This window comes from Pezoporus wallicus, unplaced genomic scaffold (assembly GCF_028554395.1).
Source record: "Pezoporus wallicus isolate ANWC-B61680 ecotype Strahan unplaced genomic scaffold, APGP_CSIRO_Pwel_v1 contig_7545, whole genome shotgun sequence".
Taxonomy (NCBI): domain Eukaryota; kingdom Metazoa; phylum Chordata; class Aves; order Psittaciformes; family Psittacidae; genus Pezoporus; species Pezoporus wallicus.
In genome coordinates this window covers 9,118,191-9,133,482 of record NW_026642398.1, presented here as the reverse complement: position 1 = coordinate 9,133,482, position 15,292 = coordinate 9,118,191, and the positions used below count along the sequence as shown (strand labels likewise).

The window sequence follows — 15,292 nt, the reverse complement described above, 5'->3', positions numbered from 1 at the left end:
CTCGACAGGCAATGAGAAGATTTTCTTCTCTAGCATTGCTGGAGGAGGATTCTACTTCTTCAAAGATGAGTGTCTTAAGACAGTGATGGTGTGGTGAGTTGACCTTGGCTGGCCCCATGGTGCCCACCCAGCTGCTCTTGCGCTCCCCTCCTCAGAAGAACAAGGTGGGGAGAAAATACAAAAGAAAAGAAGTTGTGGGTTAAGATAAAGGCAGTTTATAAAGCGAAAGCAAAGGCTGCATATGGAAAGAAAGGAAAATGACTGATACCTTCTCTGCTTGCCATCAGAAGGGATGTCCAGCCTCTTCCTGAGAAATGGGGCTTCAGTACACATAGCAGTTGCTCCAGAAGACACATGTAATGATGAGTACCCCTCCTTGTCCTGTCACTAAGTGCCATTGTAAACAGTCCCTCTCCAGATTTCTTATTGGCCTCTTTAGGTACTGGAAGCTGCTCTAAGGTCTCCTGGAGCTTTCTCTTCTCCAGGCTGAACAAACCCAGCTCTCTTAGCCTGTCTTCATAGAAGAGGTGCTCCGGCCCCCGGATCGTATTTGTGGCCTCCTCTGAACTTGCTCAAGCAGGTCCATGAACTTCTTATGTTGCTGGCCCCAGAGCTTGATGCAGTATTCTGGGTGGGATCTCATGAGAGCAGAGTAGAGGGGCAAGATCACCTCCCTCGACCTCCTGGTCACACTCCTTTTGATGCAGGCCAGGATACAGTTGGCTTTCTGGGTTACAATTGCACACTGCCGGGTCATGTTGAGCTTCTTGTCAAACAATGCTCACAAGTCTTTCTCCTTGGCTATAAAACACAACCTATGGAGCAAGGTTCTGTATGTACAGCTGCTATTTTATTTGTGGTTTTCATTAATAAAGCTAAAAATTAACACTGGATCTGAACTTTATTTGTTACGCTAACAGCTGTATAAAACCAAGTGTGGCTGAGGTCAGAGAAACTCTTGTGATGGCAGCATTTGCTTTTCCATGTGCTTCACACAAAGTATCACAATCATTTTTGTTTCCTGCTCAGTCAGGCACAGCATCTCTGAACTGCTGTCTGGTGTTTGAAAATGAGCTGCACTGCCAGTCATGATTTTCCAGCTTCCCACCTCTTCTAACAAAGACAGTTTTCTTTGAACAAATAGATATTGGGCTCACAAGAAGTAATACTCAAGAACAGTTACAGAACTGAAACTAATATTAAAATCTGGGAAAATATTGATTATTTCTACACCTGGGTCGCAGCAATCCCAGGCACAGCTACAGGTTGGGCAGAGAAGAGATTCAGAGCAGCCCTGCGGAGAAGGACTTGGTGTTGGTTGATGAGAAAATGAACATGAGCCAGCAGTGTGTGCTCACAGCCCAGAAAGCCAACTGCATCCTGGGCTGCATCAAAAGGAGCATGACCAGCAGGTTGAAGGAGGTGATCCTGCCCCTCTACTCTGCTCTCCTGAGACCTCACTTGGAGTATTGTGTGCAGTTCTGGTGTCCTCAACATAAAAAGGACATGGAACTGTTGGAACAAGTCCAGAGGAGGGCCACGAGGATGATCAGGGGCTGGAGCACCTCTTGTATGAAGACAGGCTGAGAAAGTTGGGGCTGTTCAGCCTGGAGAAGAAAAGCTGTGTGGAGACCTCGTAGCAGCCTTCCAGTATCTGAAGGGGGCCTATAGGGATGCTGAGGAGCGAGCCTTCATTAGGGACTGTAGTGATAGGACAAGGGGTAACGGGTTAAAACTTACACAGGGGAAGTTCAGATTGGATATAAGGAAGAAATTCTTTACTGTAAGGGTGGTGAGGCACTGGAATGGGTTGCCCAGGGAAGCTGTGAATGCTCCATCCCTGGCAGTGTTCAAAGCGAGGCTGGACAGAGCCTTGGGTGACATGGTTTAGTGTGAGGTGTCCCTGCCCATGGCAGGGGGGTTGGAACTAGTTGATCTTAAGGTCCTTTCCAACCCTAACTATTCTATGATTCTATGAATATCAATTGCTAGGACAAATTTCTAGCATCTGCTCTGATACTTTAAATGTATTTTAGTACTTTAGCATTGTAGTTATTTTGACTGTGTGATTTGTAGTAAAGCATGCTGTCTTTTCTACTATAGATTAATAACAGGATTGAGTGGAGAAACAGGCAAGCACATACATAAATATTGCCTGTTTCAAGCAAGATGATAAAAAAAATCATGGCAAGAGAAAATACATACTTGGCAGTAATAAAGGAAAGGATTGTACCCATTCTTTCTTTTTGCTTGCTCAGTTAACTCTTTAAATCAGGTCAGGAACACTTACTTGGCAGCTCTGGAAAGGAAGGTAAATCTCTGTGGCAGAAGCCACAATGTGTGTATGGCACTTCAGACAGACAGACATTGCTTCATGTATGTTCTTGGAAAACAAAACAACACCAGTGTCAGTGACGGATCAGGGAGGAGTGATCTGAAGTGGCCCGTTTCCCTATGGCCCCAGCACAGAGGAGAGCCAGAGCGAAGACAGCCAGAAGTAAGTGCTGCCCTCAGCATGGCTTCTTGGGCAGCTGGATGGTGTTGTCCATGTCTGCTGTCCTCACCATAGAGAGGCCTGCAGCACATCTCCCTGTAGCCAGAGGGATGCCAGGAAGGGGCTGCAGTCCCTACATGTACCCTATGTCTCTTTCTTTTCTTGTCTCCTTGCTAAGTATGATGGTCATAGTTAGGAAGTAAGAGAAATATGCCAGTGAGCAACTGTTAATATAATTCATAACCTTATCACACTTTTTTTCTCAGCAGAGAAAAACCCATAAGGCTCTTTCTCTGCACAGTTTTATGGAAAACTGTAAACCATGAACAACAAGGCCTAACGCATTTCTTTGCAATCATCTCTTTAAAGAGAATGAGAAAGTTTGTCATTAAAGGAATATGGTGAGAATTATAGAATTGGGAGATTTTCCTCATGCACCTGGATGTCAGTCATCCTGTCAGGATGATCCAAGACTCATCCCTGTGCTTTGACTCTCTAGTGTCTGCCTTGCTTTGCCAAGGCAGAAAACTCTTGAGGCATTTTGAACTTCCCAAGTGAGCATCCTCTTCAACAACATAAACCTGCCACCCTCCCACTGAGGGGAACGCAGTGAGTGCTCTTGGGTTACAGACATGTCACACAGATGTGAAATCAAAATCCATCTTTCACACAACCTAGTTGTTATGATCTGTTTTGTCAAACACTCACTATGAGTAAATTGCCTTCTGCTTTCTTAGCTTCTTCTAAGATATGCTATCTAAGCCCATGGCATTCAGCAGCAAAGAAGGAACAAACCCCAAATGTAAAACAATAATTAATCTTAAACACACTGATTTTTATAAGGAAATTCTCAATATATTGAAAAGGTCCCATGACAATAACAATATTTACAGGTTTTACCTTCACTTTTCAAATCTTACCTTGATTTGATTACTTTCTCTTCAGAAGACATAAACTATTCTTGGATAAAGACTAACGGTGTCTTTTAATTGTAGAATTGTAGAATACCAGGTTGGAAGGGACCTCAAGGATCATCTCGTCCAACCGTTCTAGGCAAAGCACCCTGTCCAGCTGAACTTACAAGTGTTCAATGCTGGAGAATCCACCACTCCCCTGGGGAGATTATTCCAATGGCTGATTGTTCTCACTGTGAAAAATTTTCCTCTTGTGTCCAGTTGAAATCTCCCCAGGAGTAACTTGTACCCAACACCCCCTGTCTTTTCCATGTGACTCCTTGTAAAAAAGGAGTCTCTATCTTCTTTTTAGCCACCCTTTAGTTACTGGAACATGGGATAAGGTTTCCCCTGAGCCTTCTTTTCTCAAGTCAGAACAAACCCAGCTCTCTCAGCCTTAAAGTGCATAGATATCAAACTGCAGAACAGCAAGTTAGATGTATGAAAGTCTGTGCCTCTATATGCGCTAATTGCCAGGTCATTCTCATTAGCAGCACATGCTGACAACGCCTGAATGCAGCATTTCAGTGTGCAGAATTATGATGCTTCCAAGAGCACAGCTGAGTGTCACCCACTGCTGAACCCCCCCAAAGCCTACACTAATAAACCACCAGTATTTGTCTGTTTAAAAATACAGACTGGTCTTTTTCATGCTAGAAAATCATCCTGGGAGAAGAAAACCCACTTAAGATTCCTTCAGTGACTCTTGGGTTTTGTTTCAGTGCAAAATATAGACATCCTGATGGATTGTAATTAAAAGCTGTTGTGACAAAATTAAAGACATACTGTACAGAGCTTTATTCTTACATAAGGAATGCAAAATGGTATTGAGTAATTCACTGCTAAAGGTATCTGGGAAGGAGATATTAAATGTGGAAATAGTTAATGGATTGCTACATTCATTGCAAACTAAAACACATCTTTGACATGCGTATTTTGCACTGTTAGCAGCCAGCTGCTTTCATGCTTACAAAATGCACTGTTGTTGTATTAGGCAAAATTGACACGTGGTATTTCAAGGCAAAGGTATCATGTCTATTTAAAGCTTTTTAAGACCTTGTAGTTAGAAGAAAAACAGTACTCTAAAACCTCCCCTGCATATTTAGTCTTCTTACTTACAAAAAGTGGCTTTTGCGAGACCATGTAATTTTGTAATACTGATGTGAACATTGGCATTAATCCAATAAAGCCTTTGTCTTGAAAGGCTCGTGACAGCACTTACGCAAAAGGAGGAGTTTGAAAAACTCAAAAATTGTTTTGTCAAAAAGTAGGTATAGATGTGGCCATCATATATGGGTACAGATCCTAAATGTGGCATGGCAGACTTGAGAGTCTTATAGAATCACCGAATGGTTTGGACTTGAAGGGACCTTAAAGGCCATCTAGTTCCAACCCCCTGCCATGGGCAGGGACACCTTCCATGACATGGTCCTACCATTCCATAAGCTAACAAAGATTGCTCCATGTCCACTGATTTCAGCACATGCTACTTATACAGCTGCAGCTCACAGAAAGCACCAAAGGCTGCCTGACAATGTGTAGTTATGCAGTTCCTTTTGGTCTAAACATCTCGATTTGAAAAATGTAAGTAATTTTTTTTTTTTAAATATGAATTTTGACCACTCTGAGCTGTCAAAAAAACCAAAGTTGTTTTTACACAACTAAGAGTAAACCCCCAAACTTCTGCCACATACCGCATAGAACGTCAATGGATTGTAGTGACTTGTATTTGTCACTGAAATGAACCGATCTGCACCTTTCTGACTCAGAGCCTGATATTGGATGTGTACTAAATTATTTGGAAAGCATTTTTGAGTGTTAAGTTCTTATTTATTATGAAACTGCTCCCCAGGGCATGTTCTTTTGTACTGCCTTGTCATGGGGTGTGGGCTTGACACTTGACACGCTTACCAAGTCAGATACACACCGCCACAGTGATACGTGGAACAACCTTCACCTTGGAGTTCAGGACTGTTTGCCCTTAACAGTTAATCTATATAGATAAATAAAGGAACTTTCTGCTTAATTTGTTCATTTGTTTATGAAAAGAACTTGCAAAGTCCCCAGCTAAGAAAACATTTTTTATATCGTATTAATATGAATGCACTTAGGATTTAATGCCCAAATTTACGAAGATGTTGAGCCTATATTAAACCTCAGAAATAGAATCATAGAATAGAATCATAGAATAGTTAGGGTTGGAAAGGACCTTAAGATCATCTAGTTCCAACCCCCCTGCCATAGGCAGGGACACCTCACACTAAATCATGTCACCCAAGGCTCTGTCCAACCTGGCCTTGACCACCACCAGGGATGGAGCATTCACAACTTCCCTGGGCAACCCATTCCAGTGCCTCACCACCCTAACAGTAAAGAATAGGGGTTTTCTTCGATTTATATATATATAACTGAAGTGAATTCAGTAGAGGTGAGCTTGTGTTACAAAGTTGAATCGGGTTTATTATTCCTCACTTGAAACTCTAGTGCAAACTGCAAAATTAGAAACCTCCAGTAGGTGTCATCTTCCTACATCTTGCACACAGCATAATAGAGTTTTGATTCTTTTTATTACATTTAAATGAAAAGAAGGAATCTTTAACACTGCCACAAGTTTTCTGAAGAACAAGTGTAAAGAAATGTATTCGATTGAGCTGATATGCTCCACTAGCACTAGAATTTCTGGTATGTTTGCAACCTGGAACTGCTTATGCCCAAAATAATTTGCAGATACCCATGACTGTACTTACATGCCTAAATAACATCTGTAAAATATGCTTGTAAATGCACGTATTTAAACCTGAAAATCCCTTTAATGGATTCCATTTACTCCACATGTCCTTGAAGCGATATAAATATGTATTACAGCATCACCTCTGATCCTGAAGCTTACCAAAACAGATGTAAGATCCCCTTTACTGACAAGGATATTAAATGAAGTTGAACGGGGCTCGGGAGGACAGGGAATTAAAGTACCCAGATCTGCTTGATTTACAGCTCTTTTAATTTCAAACCAAATACTTTTATTTATATCCAGCATCTTATACTTGATTGAGGAGTAAAATTATTCAGGCAAGTCTGAATCACTGTGATTCAGGTATCTTCAAATCTAAGTCAAACAAGCACTTCTGACATTTTAAACCCTAACCTCTGTTATTTGGCATGGGGATACTTACTAGGTCAGAGTTATGCCTTTCAGCATGTGATTACACTTTGTCCATGGGTTTTGTAATACAATCCTTTAGCAATCCGGCAACATTTCTGGCTTTGTTAGCGCAGGACATTGCTGAGGACAGTTCCTGTGCAATACTGCTGTTGGCGATCCAAAATCCTCTGAGCACAATAGGACTTCCAAGGGCTTAAGCCATGGACTACCGAGGCTGATGAGAGGGCTGAGCTGCGGCAGGTGGAGCTGGTGCGGACACTGGCACAGGCCAGCAGGGCAGATGCCAACAGGCACACGACAGGGGTGGCCTGAAGCGGGGTTTGATCTGCCCAAGCGATGGGGTGCAAAATGCCCTTTTGGGATGGACTAACGTTGCTTACACGTGTGCGTTTGTTTTTTTAATATACTTTTTATATCAAGTCAGCCTTAAGTTTCTGATAGTCCCTGTGTCTTCTGTGAAGATGCATGAGGGAGGAAACAGGTTTCAGAGGAAAATACCTTTCTTCCCCACACGATACCGGCCTACAGCCATGCGCTTAGCCAGAGAGCACTTTTGCCTCACACCCGCCAGGACAGGACGCTCCACTCACCCCTCCCTCATTAACCGCTCATCACCGTCCCAGGTGAACGCCTCACTGCGCGGCGGGGCAGGATTTACCTCAGCGCTCCCGCAGGCCTCGGGGCGGGATCCCTGAGGTGAACAGGCGGGGGAAACCCGCGGCGGGACAAACAACGCCCCGGAATCAGGAGGAAAGGGCTCTTTGTGCTGGAGAAGTTGTAGGAACGCGATGGACGGGCCCGTGGGTGTGTTTTATGTAATGACAGATGGTGCCTGCTCTTCCCCTCCGCTCCCGTAGACACGCCCGAGGGCAAGCGCGGAACTCCCGGGCAGCGCCCGCCGCCACCGGGCAGGCCACGGGGCCGCCTCACGTCTGGGCCCAGGGGCGGAGCCGCGCATGCGACGCCCGCGCGGCCCTGCCCCGCCCCCGGGGCCCGGCTGGGGCCGGCGCTGCCGAGGGAGCGCAGAGGAACATGGAGGCGGCAGCGGCGCAGCGGGGGGCCCGGGCAGTGGGCGCGGGGCGGTAGCGAGCGCTGCAGCCGCCACCCCTCCCCACGCAGCCACCCCTCCGCTCCCTACGAGGCGGGAGAAAGGGGGCTGCGTGCCCCCTTCGCAGGGGATGGCGGCCTCGGGCCCTCCGCAGCTTCCGTGGCTGCGGCTGGGCCCGCGGCTGCGGGCCGGGCTGGAGGTCGCGCTGCGGGTGCCCAGCCTGTTCCTCATCGACGCCATCTTCAACTCGTCCCCGCTGCCGGGGGGTTCCCTGTGCGCCGCGCTCCTGGGCGTGCTGCTGCGGCTCCTGGGTGAGACACCTTCCCTTCCCGCCCCGCCGCCCTTCGCCGCCTGCCGGGCGCTGGGGGTGGGCACCCCTCCGGGCCCGGGCCCGGGCCCTCCTCGCTGCCGGCATTATTTACGGCCGCAGGCGGGGCGCGACGCCGCTTCCCTCCCCCGTCCCCTCAGCCCACCGCCCTGTAGCGGGCTGCTGTCGCGGCCTGCCTTCCCCCCACCCCAGCCCGGCTCTGTCTCCTTCCTGCCGGCTCCGTTCCCCTGCCCTGGGCTCCCCCAAGTCCCCGCTCGCGTGGATCATGTCCCTGAGCCCCGCTCGGTGTCCGTTTCCCCACCCCGCCTCCGTCCCCCGAGTCCCGGCGCGGGGCCGGCTCCTCCTGCCTGCTGCTCACCCCCTACCCCACCCCCCCGGTGGCGTTGTCGCTGTCGGGAGGCGCGGGGACCCGGCGGAGCAGAGCCGCGGGCTGCGGCCGTTGACGGGAGGGCTCCGCTCGCCATGTGCGCGAGGAGTGGGGGCCGTGAGTCCCCCCTGCGGGCTTCCGCGGCGGAAAACGTGGGGCCCCGGGGCTGTAGGGTTTTGTTTGTTTGTTTTCAAGCACGTTGTGTTATCTCCTGAAATCACGCTGTTAAACACTTACGGTAGGAGCAGCAGTTCAGAAATGCCGGGTATTTGTTTCCCGAATGAAAACGAAGTCTTTTAAACTTGCTCATGGTTATTTTTAATAGCCTGGGATGAAGGTTGAAAATCACTGGTGTAACTAGGTGGTACTCTTTCGGTATTGTTATCTTGGGCTCTTGCATAGATTCGGTTCTGTGAACTGCTGTAGAGGTGATGCTGCGTTGGATTATCACGTCTGGAGCTGGGAATGCAGAGGCAGAAAGGAAAGGAGAATAGAAAACACAGCAAGAGCTTTTTGCAGGCCTGTGGCATGATGATTCTGTGTTTTGTTTGATGTTTAATAGTCGGAAAGGAAATAGGTGGTATGGCTGTTGGGATAGAGAGTGGATAAGAGTGGTTGAAAGGGGAGGGTGCACAGTGAGAAGGCAGCGGTGATGGCATTGTAGAACCTGAGGCGTAGAAGGCAAAAAGTAAAGGATAACCCTGCCCCAAGACAGCATTGAGAGTGGAGGGAGAAGAAAGCAAAGCAGATGCTTAATTTGGGCAGCTTCCCCTTTGGCAGTGGGAGCCTGGGAAATGGCTGCTTGGTGAGACGTGAGGCTAAGCAGGTCTTGCCTCACCTTTGCCTGGCCTGGCAGCTGATACCCACAGCTCTGTGACCACAGGGAGGAGGAGGAGGTGCTGTCTCCCAGCTTCCCATTTTCTTGACCCTTTGTTCCAAAGTTTGGGAATTGTGAAGAGTGCTTCCCATTGATAATTCCGTTTAAAAACCTGACACTGCAGTGCCTCACCAACTTAATTTAGGAGTTCCTTATTGTATTGAGATGCTTTTTTTTTTTTAATTTCAAGGAAGTGCCTTGAAATTAATCCCACGTAAATAAGAATGGTGGATATATTACATGATGGTCTCAAATGTGTGATACTGGGATCAACAGGTTAAGGTGCTTTTCAGGATTGCATGATCACGTTTCTGGAAGGGTTTGGGAGAAGTGGGTAATCCCTGCCTCCTGCAAAAGATCTTTGGGAACAGTTTATGCCAAGGGGCTTATCTTGTACTTTGAGACAAGTGGTCTGTGGTTCTTGGCTTTCCGAAATTAAAGAGAAATTAAGCGTAACTGCTTAAAGATGGTGTTCCTTCCATGTGGTTCAGACAACAGGGTGCTTTTGCATCTATTTTTTCCTCATTTGAATTCAAAGATTACAGGGTTGGGGTTTTGCTGCTGTTGGGATAAATGGAAATATTTATTTTGGATCGCTCTGTATTTAAATAGTGAGGAAGTTGTCCTTTTAGTTACCATTTGCAGGCTTTGAAAGACTGATTCCCTATCTTCCCTGTAGCACAGTATTAGTTAGGATGAACACAGTTTGCTCTCTAGATAGAAAGATTGTAGCTCCGTAGATATCAATAGCTTTCAGGGCTGATACTGAACAAGTGCTGAAACACTCTGGGAGTAGAGGTCTCCAGGAGTGGGAACAGAGATTGGGATGGTTCTGAAGAAGTTTTACTGCAGGATTCCTCAGTCTCATTCTTCCCTCACTTATTTTCTACACAAATACATGGAGTTACACGTGGCACAGAACCAACATCTCCAACTGGAGCACAGATCTTTAATCTCATTAACCTTGCTTTGTCTCCAACACAATGTTTACCTTTCATATCTTGGCATGGGTGTTTTAACTCCCATTCCAGCAGAACTGTGACCCCCAGGAGGTGAAACTGGCTTTCAGGCAGGAGTCCCTCCTCAGCAGGGACGCAGAAAGGGTTACTGTAAATACTGGAGTCTGTAGAAAGATGTGGGAGCAAGTGGAATGGCTGGGGCTAGGGGAAATGTAATTTGGCAGTTCCACACCCTTAAAATACTGATGTGTAAAGGTAGTTGAACCCTGCAACTGACTGAAAGTTGCATCCTCAGCAGTGTGTTACTATAAAGACACTGATGAGTGGCAGGAATTAAAGGGGAAAACAATGATGGGCAAGAATTCATTGTAACACTGGAAATGGGTTAAAAGGAATTGCTCATGGTTTGATTAACTGCTGTGTTAGAGGCCATACCAGAGACAATTGGTGATGGGGTCGCACAGTGAAGGTGAGCAGCAGTATGTACAGAAACATGAGACAACTCTTACCAAGGGAGGAACTGCAGTGTTTTCCATCAGAGGGAAAGTGGGAAAAGATGGGCTGCTTGGTGAGCACTTTGCAGGGCAGGGGGAAGCCTTCTTATGGCAAGATGGACTGAATGACATGGAGACAAGGGAGAGGAGAGCTCACTTCTCTTTCTGAGATTTCAGTTATCTCCTGTGGTCTTCTGAGGTTCCTTTGGGTTGTCTTGACTTTTCCACACAACTGTTGGCAGCAAAATGCTGCACCTTGTTAGTTCCTCTTCAGAGGAGCCAGTAGGCCTAATTCTGCTGTTGACTTGTAGTACTGTGTTTAGGGCTGTCTTGCAAGTGAAATGGTTGTTTTGAGATGACCTGTAGTGCCTAAACACAGGCCTGCCTGCTACTGAAACTGCAGGGAAGATAACTAGGATTTGTTAACAGGCGTGTTTGAGAGCAGCCTGCTCAGTGCAAAATGCATCTCCTTTCCCTCAAATGAGCAGAACTGGGTAAATAAGGAGCTAGTTTCTGTGCCTGCCAGGAAAGGACAGAGGGCACTGACATATCTGGAGTGTTCATTTCCCAAAGGTGTGTGTGTGGCGTGCAGAAGGCAGTGAAACTGTCCAGCTGATGTTAAAACAAGTGCTGTATGTAAGGCATGAATATTCAGGGGGTTTTGTGGCAGAGCTGAACTACAATACAAGGTGCTTTCTGGAAACTGACTGTGGCTTTTCCTCAGTTCACTGCACAGGGTTACCAGGTTAATGATTAGTTAAGGAGAATATTTTTGTATCGACCAGTGCTGCTGGCAGGGAATACTGTAAAAGTGCATTCATAACTTCTTCTGTAGTCTGCCTTTTGCATTGACCCTCTCCCGTCGCATTCAGTCCTCCAGGGTGTTGGTTGTATTATTGTTTTTATGCAAGCAGCTGGCAACACTACTGATGGAATCAGATGCTGGGTCTGAGCAGAGTTTTTCATTCCCATGATCTTAAAATCCCATGGCTTACAATATATTTTTAAACACTTGATTATGGAGGATTTGGAACAATCTAAAATACAGTCATCAGAAAAGACTGATGCTGTCCTCCAGTAGAATTACTTGTGATTTCATTTGTTTCCACGTGGAAATTGAAAGAAACTTAGTAAGTTGTAGAGGTCAAAATCTCCCCAAACTGATTTGGATGAGAAAGCAGTTGCAGTGACTGGAAGCTGACTGAGAAGCCAAAACCAAAAGCAATGTGTTTTCTGAAGGTGATGTTTAAGGAAGTGAATGTAGCGGTAAGTTCCATTTAATGTAACACCTGATAGGGCAGAGCCTTTACGGATGTGGTACATAGTGATGATGTTCATAAGCTGCACTACAGGAGTTTGCTGCAAGGACATAAATAGAACACAAAAGCACTATAGATGCTATGATAGGATTTCTCATAGGAAGGCACAGACTTCCCAGTCATGGCCAAGATGTGCTCATGGTCAGTGTGAGGGAAAGGTGAGCAAACAGGAATTTCAGGCTCTGAACCTGATGTCTGACAAGGAGGATGCAAGTTCACACTGGCAGGGGCAGCAGGTGCAGGTTTGGATTCTGTGTACAAAAACTTGTACTACAGAAGGTCTTCTCTCTGAAGACTGTTTCATGATATCTCATCAGGACTGAAAGCAAACTGAAGGGAACTGGAAGAGCAACGTCTTCCCCCAGTAAACTACAGCGAGTTTTGACTATTTTCCCATTAGGGTTAAGCTAAGTTGGTGACTTACCTTTGGTACTCCAGCTTGGATATCTGTAGTTGAGTGCTTTGCTCAAGTGAATTGGAGGATTTACTATTTTATTCATTCCTTACTAATTTTGCCTCTAATGTGGTAATTCTTTTCTGCTTTTAGAACTTAACTACCCTTAGACTTCAAGGCTGAGGCTGAAGGGCTGGGAGCTGTTGCTGCTCTGGTCTGAGACTGCAGATGACCTTAATAAGTGATTGTGATTTACTGCTTGCATTGCTTTGCACTGCAGCTGCAGGGAACAGGCATATTAAATGCAGAGCTGAAGTCATCTTCTGGAAAGGATGTCTGTTCTGAAAGGATGAAAGTTGTTCTGGAAAGGGCCCCATTGGTAATGCAAAGTTATGAGTGACTAATGGGGAAGTGATACATGAAATTAATGTAGCTCCAAAGCTCATAGGTTACAATCTGGTGTTGAATTTCTGCTGAGAACTAAATGACTTCAATGTGTTTTTAGGTGTCTTTGTCTCCAGTGTTGTTCTGGTCTTACAACAGCGAGCACTTTTCAAGTTTTATATGATCGCCTCGGCATTCCTGCTGGCTGCAACTTCAGTGTTGGTGAATTACTATGCTGCTTTGCACATAAACTTCTACAGTGCCTACTACACAGCTGCATTTGGAATCCAGATCTTCCCTCATAAAGGACCTTCGCTATGGATGGCGCTTTCCATCCTTCAGCTGACCTTTGGAATTGGGTATGTTACACTGCTGAACGTGCAGTCCATATACTCTCAACTCATCATCCTGGATATACTGATTCCTGTCATTGGCTTGATTGTTGAATTACCTTTAAATGTCCGGCAGATACTAGTTTTTATTTCAGGCCTGGTTCTGACACTAAACACCACAGCCATTTTGGTGATGAAAATTAAATGGTTCTATTACTCGGTGCGCTACGTTTATCTGCTGGTGAGACACATGTATCGCATTTACGGATTACAGCTCTTGATGGAGGATACATGGAAAAGGATTCGGTTTCCAGCTGTACTGCGTGTCTTCTGGCTAACGAGACTTACAGCCCAGGCTGTGGTATTAACATATGTTGTAAAGATGGCTGAAACTAATACAGAAGAGAAATTCTTCTTGATATCGTGGGATAACTGCTGGGAACTGCTCTGCAGCCTGATCATAAGTGGGTGTGACTCCACTTTAACTGTGTTAGGCATGAGCGCCGTCATCTCCTCCATCGCGCATTACCTGGGGCTCGGCATCTTGGCCTTCATCGGCTCCACTGACGAGGATGACAAAAGGCTGGGGTTTGTAGCGCCCGTCCTGTTTTTCATCTTGGCTCTGCAGACCGGTTTGAGTGGACTGAAACCAGAAGAACGGTTGGTGCGCCTGAGTAGAAACATGTGCCTTTTGTTGACCGCAGTCCTGCATTTTATCCATGGGATGACAGACCCTGTGCTGATGTCTCTCAGTGCCTCCCACGTGTCGTCGTTTCGCAGACACTTCCCTGTCCTGTTGGTTTCCGCTTGCCTTTTCATCCTCCCAGTTCTGCTCAGTTACATCCTCTGGCACCACTATGCACTAAACACATGGCTTTTTGCCGTGACGGCATTCTGTGTCGAGCTCTGCCTCAAAGTAATAGTTTCTATTACTGTTTATATATTGTTTATGATTGATGGCTACTATAATGTGCTATGGGAAAAACTTGATGATTATGTCTATTACGTTCGGTCAACTGGCAATATTATTGAGTTTATCTTTGGAGTGGTCATGTTTGGGAATGGAGCTTACACAATGGTATTTGAGTCAGGCAGCAAGATCCGCGCTTGCATGATGTGTCTACACGCGTACTTCAACATCTACCTGCAAGCAAAGAATGGCTGGAAGACGTTTATAAACCGCCGGACTGCTGTGAAGAAAATAAACTCGCTTCCAGAGGTAAAAGGAAGTCGGTTACATGAAATAGATGATGTCTGTGCAATCTGCTACCATGAGTTCACCACCTCTGCTCGCATTACTCCATGCAACCATTACTTTCATGCACTTTGTCTTCGGAAGTGGCTGTACATCCAGGACACTTGCCCCATGTGCCATCAGAAAGTGTACATTGAGGACAAGGAAAACACCAGTGTTTCCAACAACAATGGGTTTGTGGCACCCAATGAAAACCCTGTAGAAGCTGCAGAAGAAGCTGCTGATGCTGAAAATGAAGTAAATGAAGATAACGACAGTTCTGACAGTGAAGAGGAAGACAGTGACTGTGTGGCACAGCAGTCAACTGAGACTCTGAATGCTGACTCAGACTCTCTTGGTGAATAATGCCCTTTACAAAGCCGTGAGGTATTTGTTTAAAGCTGACTTCCAACAATAAAAGTATCACTTTGTAGTTATTGTCCTTAAGCACAACAGCAGTATCTCAGTGTTGAGTCTGTGAACAGTGGTGGTTTACTGTGGTGTGTGCTACTGTAAATATACCTCTGATTTTTGCTGGTCTCTTTCATGGCCACCTGAAAATTATGTACATTATTGTACATGGAATAAAACATTTTCACATGTTTTTAAGATGGTTGGAAAACTACTCTTTAATTGATGTAGTGACAATGCTGTGCCAAAGACTGTATCCCAGTAATCCCCTATCAATGAGTTCTGGATGCAAATCAGAAATACTGGTGAAAACAGACTTGAGCAGGTCAAATCAGTAATGAAAAGCCTGAGCCAAAGCAGCTTTACTTACAGACTCAGTATTAGCAGAGCTTTAGTGCTAAAAACTAGTGAGTTGTATTTAAAATAAGTAAAAAATTAGGTTGGTAAGTGTAATGTTATAGCACCTGTGTGTGTGGTGGAACAACAGGTGAAACTGCAATAAGCTTTCTGGTGAAGTAGCACAGCATGCCAGCCA

At 45.8% G+C, this 15,292-nt stretch overlaps 1 protein-coding gene and 1 long non-coding RNA gene across 3 annotated transcripts in view; one reads left to right on the top strand and one right to left on the bottom strand.

Annotated features, from left to right (window-relative positions):
• Window positions 1–6,847, bottom strand: part of LOC130610108 (uncharacterized) — a 31,976-nt gene extending 25,129 nt beyond the window's left edge. Inside the window, exon 1 of the long non-coding RNA XR_008974957.1 lies at window positions 6,621–6,847. This is a non-coding gene — a long non-coding RNA (uncharacterized LOC130610108). The remainder of the gene's footprint in view (window positions 1–6,620) is intronic.
• Window positions 6,848–7,383: 536 nt separating this feature from the next.
• RNF139 (ring finger protein 139) lies at window positions 7,384–14,955 on the top strand. Of its 2 annotated transcripts, none has more exons than XM_057429705.1 (2): window positions 7,384–7,414; window positions 12,902–14,955. In XM_057429705.1, the coding sequence occupies exons 1-2, from the start codon at window positions 7,399–7,401 to the stop codon at window positions 14,710–14,712; spliced, it is 1,827 nt and encodes a 608-aa protein (XP_057285688.1). In that variant the 5' UTR covers window positions 7,384–7,398; the 3' UTR covers window positions 14,713–14,955. The 2 variants fall into 2 exon arrangements, with proteins under 2 accessions (XP_057285688.1, XP_057285687.1); XM_057429704.1 differs by lacking the exon at window positions 7,384–7,414 and adding an exon at window positions 7,723–7,969.
• Window positions 14,956–15,292: the final 337 nt, after the last annotated feature.

What these genes read in the sequence shown, in the direction of transcription:
- RNF139 (XM_057429704.1), top strand. Translation starts at nt 7,789, where the DNA reads ATGGCGGCCTCGGGCCCTCCGCAGCTTCCGTGGCTGCGGCTGGGCCCG. An exon ending in CGTGCTGCTGCGGCTCCTGG is followed by an intron (nt 7,970 to 12,901) that starts GTGAGACACCTT and finishes ATGTGTTTTTAG; the next exon opens with GTGTCTTTGTCTCCAGTGTT.